The 18,204-nt window shown below is 60.8% G+C and overlaps 3 protein-coding genes across 5 annotated transcripts in view; 2 read left to right on the top strand and 1 right to left on the bottom strand.

Moving 5' to 3' along the window:
- Positions 1 to 2,707, top strand: part of ACOT7 (acyl-CoA thioesterase 7) — a 45,417-nt gene extending 42,710 nt beyond the window's left edge. For all 3 annotated transcript variants that reach the window (XM_049775341.1, XM_049775340.1, XM_049775339.1), the window contains exon 9: positions 2,369 to 2,707. In XM_049775341.1, coding sequence (XP_049631298.1) covers positions 2,369 to 2,467 — 99 coding nt within the window. In that variant the 3' untranslated portion in view covers positions 2,468 to 2,707. The remainder of the gene's footprint in view (positions 1 to 2,368) is intronic.
- A 5,517-nt stretch (positions 2,708 to 8,224) lies between these two features.
- On the top strand, positions 8,225 to 12,227 carry GPR153 (G protein-coupled receptor 153). Its single transcript, XM_049775430.1, has 5 exons — positions 8,225 to 8,558; positions 9,236 to 9,665; positions 10,434 to 10,635; positions 11,688 to 11,854; positions 11,934 to 12,227. The coding sequence occupies exons 1-5, from the start codon at positions 8,227 to 8,229 to the stop codon at positions 12,225 to 12,227; spliced, it is 1,425 nt and encodes a 474-aa protein (XP_049631387.1). The 5' UTR covers positions 8,225 to 8,226.
- Positions 12,228 to 15,121: 2,894 nt separating this feature from the next.
- HES3 (hes family bHLH transcription factor 3) lies at positions 15,122 to 16,143 on the bottom strand. The gene is made up of 3 exons (XM_049775429.1): positions 16,063 to 16,143; positions 15,870 to 15,951; positions 15,122 to 15,468 (listed from the first exon to the last, which is right to left on the bottom strand). The coding sequence occupies exons 1-3, from the start codon at positions 16,141 to 16,143 to the stop codon at positions 15,122 to 15,124; spliced, it is 510 nt and encodes a 169-aa protein (XP_049631386.1).
- Between the last annotated feature and the right edge of the window lie 2,061 nt (positions 16,144 to 18,204).

Raw genomic sequence — 18,204 nt, 5'->3', positions numbered from 1 at the left:
CTTTGTTGTGATTGGCTCACTGTGGCACATACAGTTGCAGCACAGGAACGTTCTGTCTGATACAGCGAGTAGAGGCCTCAACCTATGGTTTTTTTTTTTGTTTTTTTTTTTTTGGTTTTTGGGCCACACCCGGTAACGCTCAGGGTTTACTCCTGGCTATGTGCTCAGAAGTTGCTCCTGGCTCGGGGGACCATATGGGACACCGGGGGATCGAACCGCGGTCCGTCCAAGGCTAGCGCAGGCAAGGCAGGCACCTTACCTTTAGCGCCACCGCCCGGCCCCAACAACCTATGTTTTAACTGCAAAATTATGGGTCGTCTTATACGCAGGTCGTCTTATATGATGGAAAATACGGTACATATGGCTGATCAAACACACAGGCATACATGTGCACACGACTGATCAGACACACATGATCACCTGTGTGCACCTGGGCTAGTCACGTGCCTCATGTCCTCCAGCTCCTCCCCTGGGATTTGTGGGTGTTGTTGGTATCCCTAGCTCTTCACAGTCCAGGGCTCTGACCGCTTCTTCCGGGATAGCGGGACTCAGGCCAGCAGCTTTGGGCAGCCTGTATTACCCTGGCCTCGGGCCCAGGCCTTCCTCCTGGCAGCTGCTTTTTGGGTGCTGAGAGCTTCCCCAGATTTGGGCCTCCTGAGTCCTCTAAGAATTCAAGAATTTGAGGGAAGGGGAGCCAAAGTGATAGCACTTCGAGGACGGCTCTTGCTTTGCATGCGGCTGACCGGGATTCGATCCCCAGAATCCCATAGGGTCCCCCAAACTTGCCAGAAATAATTCCTGAGCACAGAGCCAAGAGTAACCCCTGAGTGCTGCTGGGTGTGGCCCTAAAGCAAACAAACAAAGAATTTGAGGGAAGAGGAGCCAGAGCAACAGCATAGCAATGGATATGGATAAGCATAGGATGTTTGCCTTGCACACAGCCAACCAGTGTTCAGTCCCCTGCATGTCATATGGCCCCCAAAACACCTCTGGGAGTGAATCCTGAGCATCATGAGGTATGACCCAAAAGAATTTGTCTTGTACAGCTCAGGTTCGATCCCCAGCATCCCAAATGGTCTCCTGAGCACCCTAGGGTGACCCAAAAGCAAAGGAACAATAAAGGAGTGACAGTGGGGGAGGAAGAGGCTCATGGGCCAAGCACAGGCTTTGTCTGTCAGAGGCTCCGGGTTCCACTTCCTGCATCTCACGGCCCTGAGCACCCAGAGTGTCACTCAACTTCCCCCAAACATTTGCAAAAAAGGAATTAGATGTGCAGAGAGCTAGCACAGCGGCAGGGCTTTTGCCTTGCAAGCAGCTGATTTGGGACGGATGGTGGTTCGAATCCCAGCATCCCATATAGTCTCCTGAGCTTGCCAGGAGTGGTTTCTGAGCACAGAGTCAGGAAACCCCTGAGCGCCACCAGGTGTGACCCAACCCTCCTCCAGAACCAGCTCCCAGCTGGTTCTGGTTCTGGTTCTGCTTCCTGATCCCCAGCCCACCCGGGGATCCCACAAATGGCTCATGGAAACTTAATGTTCCCACAGGAGCCTGTCCCCAATATCCTTGTAAGAGTCTCAGACTAGATCTGGCCCCCACGGGGGTGGTCTTCAGCAATGAGGAGCTGGTTCAGGACCAGCCAAGAGTAACATTTCCCAGGACTGCTTCAGACCAGCCAGGAAAGTCAGCCTGAGACAGAGGTAGAGGCACTGGCGGGCCTGGTCCCCTCAGCATCTCAGTTCCATACAGTTCTGTCCTGGTTCTATATCAGTGCTCCCAGTACTGACCCCTGAGGTGCTCCCAGCCACATTCCCCATGCTGGGTCCCAAGCCAAAGCCATAAGGTTTGGATGTTCATACCTGGTGACATTTGTGGGGGACACTGTCAGGACGGGAGGCCCTACTGGCAGCCCCGACATGACATCTTCAGGCTGTCTGTTCCCTCCTATGTCCCATTTGTCCACGAAAGCTGGGCCCAAAAATAGCTGCCTGGTGCGACTCATTGTAGATGAAAGGCAACTGGCCTGTTTCTTAGATCTTCAGGCCCCCCGCAGCCCTGCGAGGAGATGGGATCCCGATACATGCAGGCCCCCAAAACAGCAGCATCGTCTACCCCAGATACCATGAAAGCCCAGCATGGGTCCGAGGCCAGAGTGTGGGTCTCTCTCTCTCTCTCTCTCTCTCTCTCTCTCTCTCTCTCTCTCTCTCTCTCTCTCTCTCTCTCTCTCTCTCTCTCTCTCACACACACACACACACACACACACACACACACAGCGCGCGCGCTTGCGCCTCCATCCTTCCCTTCCTCGTGTTACAACCCCTGAGGCCTCTCCCGGACCCGCGTCTCTGACCTTGTGTTTCTGTATCCACAGCCCGAGACGGAGGACGAGAAAAAACGCTTCGAGGAAGGCAAAGGCCGGTACCTGCAGATGAAGGCCAAGCGCCAGGGCCAGCCGCAGCCACAGGCCTAGGTGGACGGCCCGGCCCGCCCCTCCCATGGCCCCCCTCGGCCAAGCCCCCTCACCCCCCTTCATGTCGGAGCTGGTGTGGTATCCAGTGTTTGTCTCTCAGTATTAACTTGACTCCTGAAACCCGAACACCAAAGCTTTATTTATGTCATCACTGTGGCGGCCCTGGGCCCTCGCAGCCCAGCCACAGTCATGCGCTTGGAAAGAATCTGGCCTCACCAATAAAACTGCTGTTTGGCTGGATCTGATTCTGGTGTGATGTTTCTGCAGAGCGGTCCTGGCGCAACGTGGCCTCTCTAGGGGCCTGCTGCCTGGATATGTAGGGGTTCCCCACCTGGTCTCTGCTCACCAGAGCACCCCTAGCATTCACCCTCTGCCCGGGAACTGGTAGCCTGGTCTCCTTCATGAGCCTCTTGGCCCCGGGACACAGCCAGTGGGCACAGGTGTGTGTGTGTGTGTGTGTAAATGCACACGCTCATCTGACTATGAGTGCACGCACATCCTCCTTCCCATTTGTGCATGTAAATCTCTGGTGTGTGCATGTATCTGTGTGCAGTTGGTCATACGAGCACATGTCCATCCCTGGCATGCATTGTGTATGTATCTGGTCCTACGTACATATATGCCCCATCCCTGTGGCACACATGAGCTGGTGTGCATATGTATGTGGATATGAGCATCTGGCCAAGCAATCTGGGGCAGACAAACAACCCAATTTCTGGGGCCAGAGCAAAAGCACAGTGGGGAGGGCATTTGCCTTGCACACAGCTGACCTGAGTTTGATCCCTGGCATTCCCTAAGGTTCTCCAAGCCTGCCAAGAGTGTTTCTTGAGCGCAGAGCCAGGATTCACTCCTGGGCACCACTGGGTGTGGCTCCAAAACCAAACAAACCAAAAGAACCCATTTTCTGCAGAATCCTATGGGCTGACCACCCACAGAGGTTGAAATCGGCCCTCCATATAACACGCCCACCGGAGAGAATGATCTGGACTCAGGCAGCTCCCAGAAGCCTGGGGTGGAGACGGGCTCCACAGCTGCAGCCTGGCATGGGGCACAGCCACACAGCTCCAGATGGGCCAACACAGCCAAGAGCTCTGGCATCTGTCGCAGATGGGGTTCAGGGAGGAGAGTCCTGGGAGCCTATTTTCCTGCTGAGGAGCAGGATAGGGAGAAAGCCTCTCACCTCCACAGCCACACTCAGGGCTCAGGTGCCCACTTCCCAGCCCCCAAGCCAAGGGAGGGTGCCAGAGCAACAGCACAGCAGGGAGGGTGTTTGCCTAACCCAGGTTCAATCTTTGGCATCCCCTGAGCCTGCCTGGAGTGGTTCCTGAGCACTGAGCCAGGAGGAGCCCCTGAGCAATGCAGGGTGTGACCCTCAAACAAAAATAAAACAAAATAAAATGGCCCAGCCAGGCCAGGAGTCAGGCCAGCCCCAGAAGTGCTTCTGAACTGGAGCCCCAGGGAGCAGGCCTGAGACTACATATCCAGCCCAGCTAGCAGGTACTGAATCTCGGGTGGGCATCCTGCTGAGGACCCCTCCCCCCCACAAACCCCAGCATCATCTGCAATCTGGGACTGAAACTACAGACTCCCAGCAGGCACGCTTGGGCCGCTGGCATGGAGCAAGTGGTCTTTGCTCTGCCAACAGGTATGGCGGTTAGGCTTCAGTGGGCTGACTTGTTGGCACATAAGTGGCAGTTGCCCGTGGCTGGAGTTTTAGCTAGCTGGGCAAGGAGCTGACCTGTCCACAGGGAACTTCGGGGCCCCTAGAAGCCACAAGATGGTCCCCACTGTGCTGCCCAAATCCCCTACTTGATTCTCATACCACATACTCTGGGGTCCCCCACCCCTCACACCACCATCACCCTTCCTAGCAGCTCAGCCAGCCAGCCGGCCATGGGGTCCCTCCTTCCTCCCACTCACAGCTGCCACCCACGAACGCCCCCTAAAAGCAGATGAGCTGTAACCAACTGCCCCCCGAGTGAACCTAGAGCCAGAGTCTGGGACTTGCTCAAAGCCCCAGAAAGGGGTCACAGGGAGGGGTTCACCTCTTATTCCCCCATCCCAGGCCCACCACACCGAAGTGCTGGGAGAGGGGTCTGCAGTTTGACCCTCTCTTGCTGCCTTCTTTTCTCTCCTGACTTAGCCTAGACCCATCCACCGAGCTCCAAGACCCCCTTAAGTCTGTTTCCTCATGTGGGGGTCAATCCTGCCTTCTCCCCCTGTCCCCAGTTCCCAGATAAATGTCACTCACTCTGCCCCCCACCCACATCCTGGTGCTCCCTTTTAGGGTTCCATGGGGAGGGCCCTGGGTGGCCGTGGGGAGCGGGGACACCGACCCCGGCCACCAGCGGGGTGGGGGTGCCCGAGGGACCCTACGGGGGGCCTGGGGCTGCGGTGGGCGGGCGGAGGGGCGGCGCCGAGATGCCCGCGGGGACATGCGCCCTGCTCCACCCCCCGCCCCCGGCGCAGCGGCTGAGCAGCGGGAACCGAGGCGGTGGTGGCGGTGGCGGTGGCAGCGGCGGGCCGGACCGGGCCAGCCAAACCAAGCAGCACCAGGGACCCCGGGACCCTCCATCAGGATGGTCCGGCCCGCGGGGGCCGCGCCGCAGTCGGCGATCCCTGGTGTCCGGCGCTGGGCCGGGGACGCGCGAGCACCGCAGCCGGAGCCCGAGGCGGGAGCAGCGAGCCGGAGCCCCGGACGCCCGCGCGTGGGGTGAGCGCAGACACCGCCCCCGGGGCTGGCGGGAGGGTCCTGGGCGCCTCGGGGGGCTGCGCATCCCCCCAACTTGGGAGCCCCTCCGGGCAACTCCCAGGGCGCGGCCCCTTTCTCCACCCCCCAGCACCGAGCTGGGTTGGTTTCAGGGGGGCTGTGATAGGGGGTCCCCAACCCAGTCCTGCCCAACATAAAGGGGACGGATGGAAAGGCGGTTTGGGGGGAGTGTCATCCCAGGAGCGCAATCCCAAAAGCGTCCGCATCTCCCTCGGGCTCCCGGGTGCACCCCCAGGGTTGGGTAGGGTTTGGGGTACCCCCCTAAAGCCCCACAGGCAGGGACACCCCTTGAAAGAAGGGGGCACAAAACAATTGGGGGCGTGGCGGGGCTGCGGGAGCTTCGATCTGCGTACCCCAAACCCTGGGCCGAGCGCCCGGAGCGCAACAGCTCGGAGGGCGCGGGGTGGGTGGGTGCGCGCAGGGCGCAGGGCGCAGCCAAGCCCGGGGAAGCCTTTCAAGTTCCGCTTCTCTTTGTTGCGTAATAGCGCCCGGGGCCCGTGCGGCCTCATTGGCCGGAGTCCGTGACGTCACGCCTGCACCCTCCTTCCCCCAGATCTCCCCCACCCACCCCCTGAGTGGGCTCACCAGGGTGGGCCCCGAGCTAAGCGCCCCAGAAAGCGCTGGGAGGCTTGAGGGCGCGGTATAGTCTTCGGGTTCTCCTGAGCTGCCCTGGACACACTTTGAGTGAGGCCCATGCAAGAAACTTCCCAGCAGGGAGTCTGGGACCCCCTCCCCAAAGAGAGGACCCCGGAGCCCAGCACCCTGGCTGGTGTCCAGTCTGGTTGTTGGTTGAGCGCAGAATAAATTTCAGATATGCCCTGGATGGGTGAATGAAAGGATGGATGGATGGAGGCGGGGCCAGTGGGGTTTGCACCACGTCAGTCCTTTGCCCCCCCCCCCAATCTCTCTGCTTCTGTTGTAGACCAACTCCCGCCCCCACCAGGGTGACACCTTCCAGGCGCAGAAATCTGGCACCCCACACAACCAGCCTCCCCCTCCCATTTTCTTCTGAGATACCCGGACAGCCGCCATGTGGAACATACCTTGCCCAGAAAGACCTCCTCTTTTTTTTTGGGGGGGGGGAGCTTCTCTGAACCAATGCTGGTTTCTGAACGTGGGAAGGTTTGAGGCCAGGACTGCCCTCCCCCTTCTCTCTGGGGTTGAGGCTTCTGCTTGTTTGTCTTACATTGGGGTGATGGCCCCCTTTGTTTTTGGGGGGGGCTTACCCAGGGGGGACCATATGGGACTTCGGGGGAATCAAACTGCAGTCCGTCCTAGGCCAGCACGTGCAAGGCACTTGCCCTTATCGCTTGTGCCACTGCTCCGGCCAAATGATGGCCTCCTTTGGTCGTCAGAGTGGGGAGGCACTGAGGAGAAATGAATGACTGCAGAAACTGTGGGCCCCACCAGCACCGAGACACACTCCCCAGCTCCAGCCTTTCCCTTTCCTCCCCAGTCTGCCTGAAGAACTGTCACACCCCTCCCACATGTCCCACTAGTGATCAGCAGGTTGGGGGGGGTGGCAGCTAGATTTAGGGTCTGTCCCCTCCTGCTCAGTAATTTTCTTTCATTAGTTTAGGGCCCCACCTGGGGTGTTCAGGGCTTATGCCTGGTTCTGCACTAAGAGGATTACTTCTGATAGGTTCAGGGGACCATATGGGGTATCTGGGATTGAACCCAGGTCAGCCGTATGCCATGCAACCCCCTTGTTTGCTGTATTATTTTTCTAGCCTCTGAGTTTTGTTCATTTTGGGGTCACATCTGGAATGCTCAGGGGGCTTCTGTCAACTCTGTGCTCAGGCTGCTCCTGAAAGGGCTAAGGAGACCCTGGAGAATGGAGGATGGAACTGGGGGTTCAGTCTGCTGAGCTGTCTCTACAATCTCCCTTACCCACCCCTCCTACTACCTGCTGGTTCCCTTTCCTATTCAAGCTGTCACTGTTATCTTTGCTGTGACTGGCCCATTGCAGCACCAACCCTCTACTCACCTGAATCCCCAGCAGACAAGTTGAAGTTCCTTGGGGGTTCATCCCCAAATCTCCATTCTGGTAGGAGAAACGCATATGAGGTCATCTACAGACTCAGTGGCTGGCAGGTTCCTGTCCCAAGAGCCAGGCATGTGCCAGCAATTAGGACTGTCCCCAGGAGGGGATCTAGGGGGCTGCTCTTTCAGCAAGATCCTGATGTGTAGGAATTTCTGAGCCCCTGAAACTCTCAGGCTCGTGCCTTGGGTTAGAGTCCAGGTCCAGCTGTGACTAGCTAACAGAACTGGAATGAGAACAGCTGGCCAGGAATGGTGGTTCCACCACTATGAGAGCCAAGTCCTGACAGGACCTGTCCACAGGGCTGCAGCCCCTCATGGAGAACCTCAGGAGACTGCCCAACACACCCAAGGCCAAGGCCAGACCCTCTGGCCTGAGATCTGAGATTTCATCTTGTGAGATCTCAAGTTCCAGGCATGAATAATGGCGCTTCTAGCCTGTGACATGGGACCTCCAACCCTGAGATATAAAATTTCCAGACATGAGCTATGGAGTTTCCGGTCTCTGAGATATGGAGCTTCCGTCCTGTGAGTTATGGGCCTTCCAGCCCAAGATACACAGGTTTTCCAGCCCAGGAGTCCTCAGCCTCTCAGCACCACTGCGGACACAAACTTTGCAGGAACCTGTTGCGTTCTCCTCCCACCCTCTCACTTTTGCTCCCAAGGACTGTGCCCATCCAACGAGGCTGTCCCTGCCCGCTATGAGGACAGGCAGCCATGCACAGGGGCAACGGGTGAGCCCTGATTGCCCGGCAGTGGGTATCCAGGAGCAGGTGTCGCTGGTGTGGGGGGAACCCTCCAACCCTCACTCCCAGCACTCCCAAAATTCGTGGTGCCACCGCTAAGTCCCCACTGTCCCCCCACAGATGCTCCGTGTGAAGCTGCTGTCGCTGCCTGGCCCGGCCCGGCCCGGCCCAGTGGACCATGCCCCGGCTTGCATGTGCGCACCATGAGTGAGGTGGGCTGGCTGGCTTGCGGGGCCCTCTCCCTGCTGGCCAATGCCTGGGGCATCCTGAGCGTGGGCGCCAAGCAGAAGAAGTGGAAGGCGCTGGACTTCCTGCTGTGCGCGCTGGCGGCCACACACATGCTCAACGTGGCGGTGCCCGTGGCCACCTATGCCGTGGTGCAGCTGCGCCACCGCCGCGCCCACGACGAGTGGAACGAGGGGCTCTGCAAGGTCTTCGTGTCCGCCTTCTACACCCTCACGCTGGCCACCTGCTTCTCCGTCACCTCCCTGTCCTACCACCGCATGTGGATGGTCCGCTGGCCTGTCAATTACCGGTGAGGGGCGTGGCCAGAGCCATGGGGCGTGGCGGGCATGGTGAGGGCGTGGCCTGGGCGGTGGGCGTGGTTATATGAGGAGGGGCGTGGCATAGGCGGTGGTGGGCGTGGCCCTGCAGTGAGGGTCCCGGTGAAATCTACGATGGGCGTGGCCAGTGCAGTGGGGGCGTGACAGGCATGTGAGGGCGTGGCCTGGGTGACGGGGCGTGGCCATATGGTGGTGGGCGTGGCCCGCGAAGGGCATGGTGGAAACATTCCTGACACCGCAAGGGACATGGTGGGAGCCATGGTGGGCGTGGTCTATACAATGAGGGGCGTGGCCTGGTTGGCATAGCGACGGGCGTGGTCTATTTAACTAGGGGCGTGGCCAGACCGATGAGGGGCGTGGTGTGAGCTGTAGTGGGCGTGGCGAGAGCGGTGGAAGGTACAGAGAGTTATGGAAGGACAAGAGGGGTATGTGGCAGGGGCGAGTGTGACTGTCCACTTGTGCCAGCATCCTGCCTAGGGGCTTCATAAAGGCCTCTGTGCCAGTGGGCATGAGGAGCCCCTTTCTGTGAGGGACACAGTCCTCCCTGCTGGGCTGGCCTATAGCCATATGATGTCCTGGGAAGGTGGGGGACTCCCAGCAGATCCTAGGGGTGACCCTGGCTCTCTGTCTGGCCTCCCACTCTTTCCAGGCTGAGCAACTCCAAGAAGCAGGCGGTGCACACGGTCATGGGCATCTGGATGGTATCCTTCATCCTGTCGGCCCTGCCTGCCGTGGGCTGGCACGACACCACCGAACGCTTCTATGCCCACGGCTGCCGCTTCCTGGTGGCCGAGATCGGCCTGGGCTTCAGCGTCTGCTTCCTGCTGCTCGTGGGTGGCAGTGTGGCCATGGGCGTGGTGTGCACGGCCATCGCCTTGTTCCAGACACTGGCGCGGCAGGTGGGGCGCCGGGCCCCCCACGGCACCTTCACGGTGCCCGCCATTGTGGTGGAGGACGCCCAGGGCAAGCGTCGCTCGTCCATGGACGGCTCCGAGCCCGCCAAGACCTCACTGCAGATCACGGGCCTGGTGGCTGCCATTGTGGGCGTCTACGACTGCTTCATGGGCTTGCCCGTGCTGGTGGGTGCAGCTGGCAGGGATGTGGGTTTGGGCTGGACACGTGCCAGCCTTGGGGAGGTTGAACCTGGCTGGCTGGGGACACTACCATCACCGCCTCTGCTGCAGGCTGGTTGGCTATAGAGCTGGGCTTTCAGTCCACAGAGGGCCTGGGGGTAGAAGTTTGTAGAAGGGCTTAAGATCTGACTCTCTGGGCTCTTCCCTCTGCAGTAAAGGGGCTGACAGGACCAGAGAGATGGGACAGTGGGCAAGACACCTGCCTTGCAGGTGGCTGCTGACCCTGGTTCAGTTCCCAGCTCTGTATATAGTCCATCTCCATCCCCTGAGCATGCCAGTAGTGGTCCCAGAGCACAGAACAAGAAAATAGTTAACATTGCCAGGTGTGGCCCAAACCTCTCTCCCCCTTAGCCAAAGATGGTGGGACCATGGGTGACATGAGGAAAGTTGGTATTTTCTGTGTGCCATGAAGGGGGTGTCAGAGCTCATAGTGAAAGTGATTATTTTGTTTGGGGGCCACACTGGCTGCTCTCCAGGATCCTCCCAGCTCTCTGTGTGGGGATGTTTCCTGGAGTGCCCAGCGGAGCAGGTGGGCAGGGATGGACATCCCTGCTCATCTCAGGAGGCAATTCCTGGTGGTGGTGGTGGTGGTGGTGGTGGTGGTGGTGGGGAGCCTCAGAGCCTCGAACCCTGGCACCGCCTGTTCAGCGGGAACTGGGTCAGACACACATGCTGGGAGCTGTGTCGGGTGCCAGGCAAGCCCTGTGCCCACAGGTGGTGAGTGCCCGCAGCCTGGGGGCGGATGCCGAGGCGCCCTGGATGGCGCTGTGCGTGCTGTGGTGCTCAGTGGCCCAGGCTCTGCTGCTGCCTCTGTCGCTCTGGGCCTGTGACCGCTACCGTGCCGACCTCAGAGCCGTCTGGGAGAAATGCGCCGCCCTCCTGGCCAGCGACGAGGACTCGGACGACAGTGAGGATGGTGAGGATTCTCTTTCCTCTTGCCCTTGGGAGCAGGGTCTGACACTCCAGGTGTAGCGACAGCTGCTAGGCGGCCGGCTCACGGCGTGGGGTGTCCCATCCTCAATCCCCAGACATGCTCTGGGAGTCCTAAGGGGCCCAAGCCCTGTGTCCCATGGCCATTCTGGTCAGCCTGGCCTCCCCTGCAGCGGCTGCAGACCCCAGACTGAACGGGCCCCAGCTCCCATCCTCTAGGGTCTTGAATGAATGGCAGCTCACCTCAATCCTGCTCTACCAGCAGTGACAAGGTCAGCCCTGGGCAGTTGCTAGCAAGGGTTGATCCTCAAATCGCCTCGCGCCCTGACCTCAGGCCCTGCCCAGTCCTGCCCCATCCCAGCTCTGCCTCTTCCTCTCAGCCCGCCCCTTCATCTCTCACAACTCCGCCCTTCCTCTTGCCCCAACCAACCAACCAACCAACCAACCAACCAACCAACCAACCAACCAACCATCCAACCCAACCAACCAACCAGCCAACCATCCAACCAACCAACCAGCCAACCAACCAACCAACCAACCATCCAACCAGCCAGCCAGCCAACCAACCAACCAACCAACCAACCAACCAACCAACCAACCATCCAACCAACCAACCAACCAAACCACCCCTCCTGTTGCCCCCACTCACTCCCCGCCCCTGCCGCTGGCCCCGCCCCTTCACTTGCCACTCCCTTGCCCCGCCCCTTCACCTCGCTCCACTCCAGCTCCAACCCCGCCCTTCCCTTTGCCCCGCCCATCGTAGCCTCACCCTTTGTCTTACCCCGCCCCTTCCTCTTGCTCCAACCCCTTTCCGGCCCTACTCCTTCCTTTTGCTCCGCCCTATTTGCAGCCCCGCCCCTTCCTCTTGCTCCAACCCGTTCAGGCCCCGCCCCTTTATGACCCCGCCCTTTCGTGGTGCCCCGCCCCGTCTGCAGCCAAGCCCTGGTCACTCCCCTCCATCCTGGAGCCCCACCGGGCCCACTGTGTGTGAGTGTTGGGGGGCCCCGGGACTGAGCCTCCCCCTCTCTTCCCCCGCAGACGCCAGCCTGGACGGCGGGACGGGCCCGGACCACCCGGTGCCGCAGCGCTCCCTGAGCTCCCTGAGCTGCAGCGGCCTGGCGGGGCGCCCCGTGGGCCTGGACGGGGCACTGGCCCGGCCGCTGCCCGAGCTCGGCCCGCAGGGGAAGACAGCGCGCTGCCTGCAGGTAGGCGAGGAGGGCTGGGGAAGGGCGCCCGCCCGCCCGCCCTCCCACCCACCCACCCGGCCCCTTCGCTCCCCCGCAGGTGCCGGCCCCGCGGCGCTCCTCCCACGACGGCGCGGACCTGTGGCTCGCCCGGGGATCGCGCCGGGGCTCGGCCGAGGACGCGGCCCGCCTGGCGCTGCCGTCGTCGGAGCTGTGGGCCTCGGCCTCGGCCTCGCAGTTGCCCCCTTTCGAGCTCACCGCCTTCGAGCGCGAGCCCAGGGCCCTGCGCCGCCCGCCCGCGACCTGGACCCAGCCCTGCACCCACGCCCGGGACACGGCGTCCTCGGGCTACATCACGCTGCGCTCCTCAGACTCGCTGGGCTCGGCCGCTTAGGCGCCCGTGGACGGGGACCCGCCTGGCTGTGCGCCCCAGAGATGCCACCCACGCACGATCCCCCACGCGGGACTCCACGGCAGCCGGCAGTGCCCGGAGGTGCCACGGAGGTCCTGGCACTCTGCGCGGGTCCTGGTGGCTCGAGGGTCCCTGCGGGCCCTGCTGCTCAAGGCTCAGCCAACAGGGCGCAAAGAGTATGTGTGGGGTGGGTGGGTGGCAGTGCCCAGGGCCAGGGACATCTTCCCTGGAGAAGTTGGGGGCACCAGGCCACATCCAACCGGTTTGGTTCTTGCCCTCTGCACTAACACACTTCAGGGCCGTGAGCATTCTGCTTCAGATTCCCCCACCATCCGTGAGCAGGTGTGGCCGTGTTAGCTCAGGACCACTGGAGGAATGGGACCTTGGGTGGCACCTTTGGGTCACCAGAGTGTAGCCACGTAAGGAGGCCCTCTGAATGCTCTTCTGCCCCCTGGGTGCTCACGCCCATCCCAGATATAAAGCACAAGATTCCTGCACCCTTTTGAGCACACATGCACCTCCCCTTTACTCCCTGACCCCTCTCCCAGCACCTGCCAAGACCAGGATCCGCCATTCCAGAAAGAGGCAAGAGAAAGAGGTGGAGAGCTGGTGGGCCTCCCTCTCCAGCCTCAGGGCAGGACTGGAACTGTCTCTAGACTCTTTGGTTCTGGGTCTAAGTGTGTGTGTGTGTGTGTGTGTGTGTGTGTGTGTGTGTGTGTGTGTGTGTGTGTCCTGTATGCTCACACGTACACGGGTAGGTCTCTCTGGCTTGCTCTTTGCAGAACAAAGGAGGAACTCAGAAGCACTGCTACCTGGAAGAGGAGGAACAGGGCTATGCCCTCCTGGCACAAGGGAGGGTTCTCAGGGCATTCAGTCCCCACCAGCAGAGGGAGTCACTGGACTAAAGGATAGCACAGTGGGGAGGGCATTTGCCTTGCACATGACCAACCCAGGTTTGATGCCTGTCATCTCATAGAGTCCCTTGAGCACTGCCAGGAGTAATTTCTTATCACAGAGGCAGGATGACCATTGAGCGCCCCTTGGTGTGGCGCACGCGCGCACACAGACGCCAGGGAGGGCCTAGCTTGCTCCCACCTGCTCTCCACCCCTTCCTGGGGATGGGGGAGAAGAGGGTGTACAGGCCTGTCGGTCACGGGGCTTCTGCCTAGCCCTGGCCAAGTTGCTGTGCCTTCTAGGACAGAGGAAATTTCAGGTTGGTCACCAGCCAGGTGGCCTTCTCAAGCCAGCCAGCCGGCCTGCCTGTCATTTTGGGGTTCACTCTGCATTTCATACACAAAGGCGATATTTTCAAGGGAACACAGGCCCGGAAGCCTGCCCCCCTCCACCCAATCCTGGTTTTTACAAAATAGAGAGGGCGCTCCCACCACCACCACCACCACCACCACCACGTTTTAAACAACTGAGCATTTATTTCTCTTCTGTCTATAAACCAATAAAACTTCCTAAGGATTTGCACCTGTCATGTCCAGAATGGTTTCATGGAATCACCCTCGAGAAATGAACAGCCCAGACATTATTCCTCTGCGTCCTGAACCCACATCCAAGGACCCACCGTGCCTTTGGGTCAGACATCTCCTGGATCCACAAACACTGCCCAGCGCCCAGGAGAGAATTCACTCTCAGGCTGGTGGTGTGGGCACCTATGTCCCACCAACAAGTGGGCGCAGGACTTCAGTCCCACCAAGAGTGGTTTCGAAGGCGCTAGTTTTCCGATGGAAGAAGGCGCAGAGCTTGAAGATGCGTTCCCACCCTGAGTTCCCCACTTAGAATTTGAGGCCACGCCCTAGTCCATGGTGCAAGCTCGCCACCTGGTGTCCAGCAGAGGGACTGGTGAACACCCCCTTATCCATACCGATCCCTTCCCCACCCAGCACCCCAGAAGTGGCCTGTTATTTGCAGCTCCAAACAACACACCCAGCTGCGCGTCGGGGAGGTAGTGGGGGACCTTTGCGCTCCCTAGACCTCTTACCCGGGTTCACGCGGTTCTTTATTCTGAATTCCAAGCAGGACTAGAAGTGTGTCCTGAGGGGAAAGCTGGGCCCCCCAGCTGACCCCCCGGAGGCCCTTACAAGTCCCTGAAGGACCCCAATGTCCAGATTAGAGGTCCCAGGGCTGGAAGACGATCGAGGGGTCCCTACCACCCTTACTGTTAGCACAGCACAGACCCTCCTGTTGAGTGAAAAAAACCTTCTGAAGGACGCCTCGCCGGCACCCCAAACGCCCCCGAAACTGGGGGTACCCTGAGCGAGGCGGGATGGAGTGCCACTCACTGGAGCGGGGCGTCCTATGGGCCGGGGCATTCCTTGGAGAGGAGCGGGCCTCTCCAAGAGGCTTTTGCGCACCCCGCAGTGAGTGCGCAAAGCTTGCGCGGAGCGCGGAGGGTGTTGGGGGTGCGCGGGAGGCCGGAGAATCGGGGTGGGGGTGGGCTTGAGGCCCCTCGCCGGCGGGGCGGAGCCCGCGCGCTTTGTGCCGGTGGGAACCGGGCGTCCCCGGGGCGGCTGAATGGGCTGGGGCGGGGCAGCGATTCTCCGCGCTCTCGGGGGTCCCCTGTGCGCCGCGGCCCCAAGGCGACCTTCCCACCGTGGCGGCGCGGGGGCGGTACCAGGCTGGGGTAGGGGTACCCTGGGAACAAACAGTCCTGGACACCCCCTCCCAGTCCAGCCCAGGGGTGGAGGAGGAGAGCGGGGACCCAAGTCTAGAAAACAGGAGATGGGTTGGAGAGAAAAGGTACCCCCGCCCGGCTCTCCTCCTGGCTAACCATCCAGCCTGGAGTGAGTCCATGAGTGCGCCCAGTTTCGGGGTGGGTCCCCCAACCCGACGGAGTCGCGTGAGTCTTTGAAGGCGCACCCCGCTTCTCACCAAGGCCTCCAGACGCGCACCCCGGGGCCCGGGCTCTGGGCGCGGCGACTTGGCGACGGTGGGGGTAGTGGTGGTGTTGGCGGCGGCGCCGGGATGCTGGTGGATGGGTCAGGGAGTCGGGGTGGCGGTGGAGGGGATCCGGATCCGGATCCGGAGCTGCCCGGGGCCGGAGCAGAACCCCAAGATGCGGGGACCGCGGGGCTGGCGCTGTCCAAGGTGCTGCGACCCGCGCGCTCGTGCGCCAGAGGGCAGCGCAGACCGCCGCCACCGCCAGGCAGGCAGCCGGACAGGCAGCCGCTGAAGCTGGACGCGTATTCGGTTCCGCAGTGGAGAGGCCAGAACCCTGGGTGGGGGGGGGGGAGGGAGGAAAGGGGAGACGTGAGGAGGGGAAACCAAAGTAGAGGAAGTAGGGGAGACAGTTCTTCTCTAACCCTGAGTCCAGACTTGCCCCCCTTGAGTTAAAATCCACGGGCAGAAGCCATAGCACAGCAGGGAAGGCGTGGCCGTGCACACGGTCGACCCGGGTGGGTTCAATCTAAGACACCCCAGATGGTCCCCCTGAGCCGCTCAGGAATCCCTGAGCGCAGAGCCAGGAGGAACCCCTGAACGCCAGAAAAAAACAATCCACAGCTAGTTTCCCACCTGTCCTGAGCCTCCTTCTCAATTCCTGCTATCTGCCTTTTATCTGAGGTTCGGACCCCACGGTGCCCCCCATTTTCCCGCCATCAGGGTCTTCCTCGCTACCTTGCACTGAGTTCTGGAGACTTTTCATATATTTGACACTGAGCTCCAGTATGTCCGCCTTCTCCAGTTTGCGTTTCCGGATCTGTGGGACCAGGACAAGGGCTGGTTTGAGGCATCCTCAGAGGAGGAGGAGGTGAAAGATGGAGGGCCTCACTCATCCTCCCGCCCCGTCACCCCCATTTCCTTGTGTCACCTGGTGTGAGTAATGTTTCTCCAGCAGGAACCTGAGCTGCTCCAAAGACACGTTGATGCGGGCCCGTCGTTTCTTCTCCATCAGCGGCTTGGAAATCTGCGGGGACCAGGGAGCCTTTAGGGGTCGGGATCATGGCTCCCTCACCGGAAGACCCTGCTGCCTTGCCCTGATTCTCCACCCACCCACCCAACCACCCACAGCCCTCTCTGAACCCCTGAAGACTTCACACCTTGCGGAAACTGCTGGAGGGCCCTCCAGGTCCTCTGGGAGTAGGGGGTTCAGTGCCCATGTTGTAGCTGTGTGCCTGTGCCCGCGGGAGATGGCGCTGCTTTATATGGCGTCCTCGTTTACATGTCAATGAAGTGTTGCCAGGACTTCTGGGACCCCTGGGGGAGGGGAGAAGGGGGGAAAGTTGCCCGGCCCCCTCCCAAGCTGCCTTCCTCCTCAGGAACCCGCCACCCTTTCTCACTCACTGCTAGAATCTCAGATTCCACCCTTCCTTGCCTGGTGCCTGATGCCTTTTGGGGACCCCTTTTGGGGCAGTTCTGAGCCCCCTGGGAGCCTGGCTGAGGATCTGGTGAATATGGACCATGGCCTGAGATTGAGGATCACCCGCCCCCCCACCCCCGCCACGGACCTGATGAAGACACAGAGGCAGGGAGCACCATCACGGAGCCCTTTCTACGGTTTCACGCTCCGGCCACGCCGGCAATGCTGCATTACTCGCCCTAATGTCGGGACAATACAGCGATTTTCTGCCTGTGGCTGCTCAAAGCCGGGCCCTGGCCAGACCCGCGGGGGCCACGCGGAGACACGTGTCCCATTAAAGCGTGTAGCCCACCCGCTGGGGGTCCAGGGTTGGGAGGAGACACTTTATTCCTTGGGTGCAGCTTTGCTTCTGTCCCTCAGCAACTGGGGCTCCCCTCCTTATTCCCCAACTCTGGGCATTCTGGCTTTAGACTTGTGCCCTTTCTCCTCTCAGGGCACACATGGGGGGAGACTTTCCTAAAAGCCCCTCCCAGTCTCCACACTGGGGATGGCTTGAGGGAAGGGAGACTGACCCGACCCCAGATCCTCTGAACGGCCCCTGGATGGACTTTTTTTTTTTTTTTGAGTTTTTTTTTTTGGGGGGGGGGGAGGGATCACACCAGGCGGTGCTCAAGGATTACTTCTGTCTCTGTGCTCAGAAATTGCTCCCGGCAGCCACGGGGGACCATATGGGAGGTCGGGATTCAAACCGGAGTCCGTCCAGGGTTGGCCACATGGAAGGCAAACGCCCTACCGCTGTGCTATCTCTCCGGCCCCCTGATCGAACCCACCTTTCATAACTCAGAAGTGTTGGTGGACTTGGACCAGGGTGCCCGGCCAGGGAGGAGTTAGGGCTTGGGTACAGCCCCAGGGAGAGGGTGTCCAGGAGGCTGAACCCCAGAAGATGAACCAGTTCAGAGCAGAGTGTGTGGAACGGGATTCAAATGCCCTTAAGTCTCCCTCGGTTGGACTGGCGGGGCCTGCAGTCAGGCTTGGAATATGAGCTGCTTTGGAACAACATTATTCCACTGGCTGCTCTGGAGGGCGCTGGGGAAGTTGAGGCCTGAGTGCCGCACCCCCTCTCCGTGGAATGGGGGGGGGGTACACTCCTTAGAAAGGTTCCCCCAGACGCACAGAAGCGTGGCGTATCCGGATTCCTCATCCCTGGAATTCCCAGCCCGAGGGATCCCCGGTGGCTCCGATTCCCGCGCGCCCAGGTCCAGACCAGGCAGAGGCCAGACTGGCACGCGCCTTTGCAGCTTTGAAGTGGCCCTAGGTGGGGGCCTGCGCCTTCGCGGCTCAGTACAAAGGCGCGGCGGGCAGGAGGGCGGTGCGCGGGCACAAAGGGGGCAGCGGAGTGTTCAGGGCATTGTGCGGGGTCCCACAAAGCCGCGCCCGCCCCCTCGGGGCCAAACTCGGGGCGCCCTGCGGCGCGCGGACGTCCAGCTGTTGCACATCTGCAGAGAAGCCGAAGCGGGGGCGCGTGCGCCTGGGCGGGGGCACCCACCCCCACCCCTCTCCCAGGGCCCCACCCACACAGCTCTCGAGTGGTAATTTGTCCCCTAATGACGACCCCTCCCCATAAACCACCTCCCGCGCGCCTTTCAAGCAGGG

This window comes from Suncus etruscus, chromosome 6 (genome assembly GCF_024139225.1).
Source record: "Suncus etruscus isolate mSunEtr1 chromosome 6, mSunEtr1.pri.cur, whole genome shotgun sequence".
Classification (NCBI taxonomy): domain Eukaryota; kingdom Metazoa; phylum Chordata; class Mammalia; order Eulipotyphla; family Soricidae; genus Suncus; species Suncus etruscus.
The sequence above is the reverse complement of the archived record's forward strand: the minus strand, read 5'-3'. Positions and strand labels throughout refer to the sequence as shown.

Bases quoted from the DNA above. Each gene is read 5' to 3' on its own strand.
- HES3 (XM_049775429.1), bottom strand. From the start codon at position 16,143: ATGGAGAAGAAACGACGGGCCCGCATCAACGTGTCTTTGGAGCAGCTC. The intron at 15,952-16,062 runs GTGACACAAGGA...CTGGTCCCACAG, and splicing joins AGAAACATTACTCACACCAG to ATCCGGAAACGCAAACTGGA. The intron at 15,469-15,869 runs GTAGCGAGGAAG...CCCCCCACCCAG, and splicing joins TCTCCAGAACTCAGTGCAAG to GGTTCTGGCCTCTCCACTGC.
- GPR153 (XM_049775430.1), top strand. From the start codon at position 8,227: ATGAGTGAGGTGGGCTGGCTGGCTTGCGGGGCCCTCTCCCTGCTGGCC. The intron at 10,636-11,687 runs GTGAGGATTCTC...CTTCCCCCGCAG, and splicing joins CTCGGACGACAGTGAGGATG to ACGCCAGCCTGGACGGCGGG. The intron at 11,855-11,933 runs GTAGGCGAGGAG...GCTCCCCCGCAG, and splicing joins AGACAGCGCGCTGCCTGCAG to GTGCCGGCCCCGCGGCGCTC.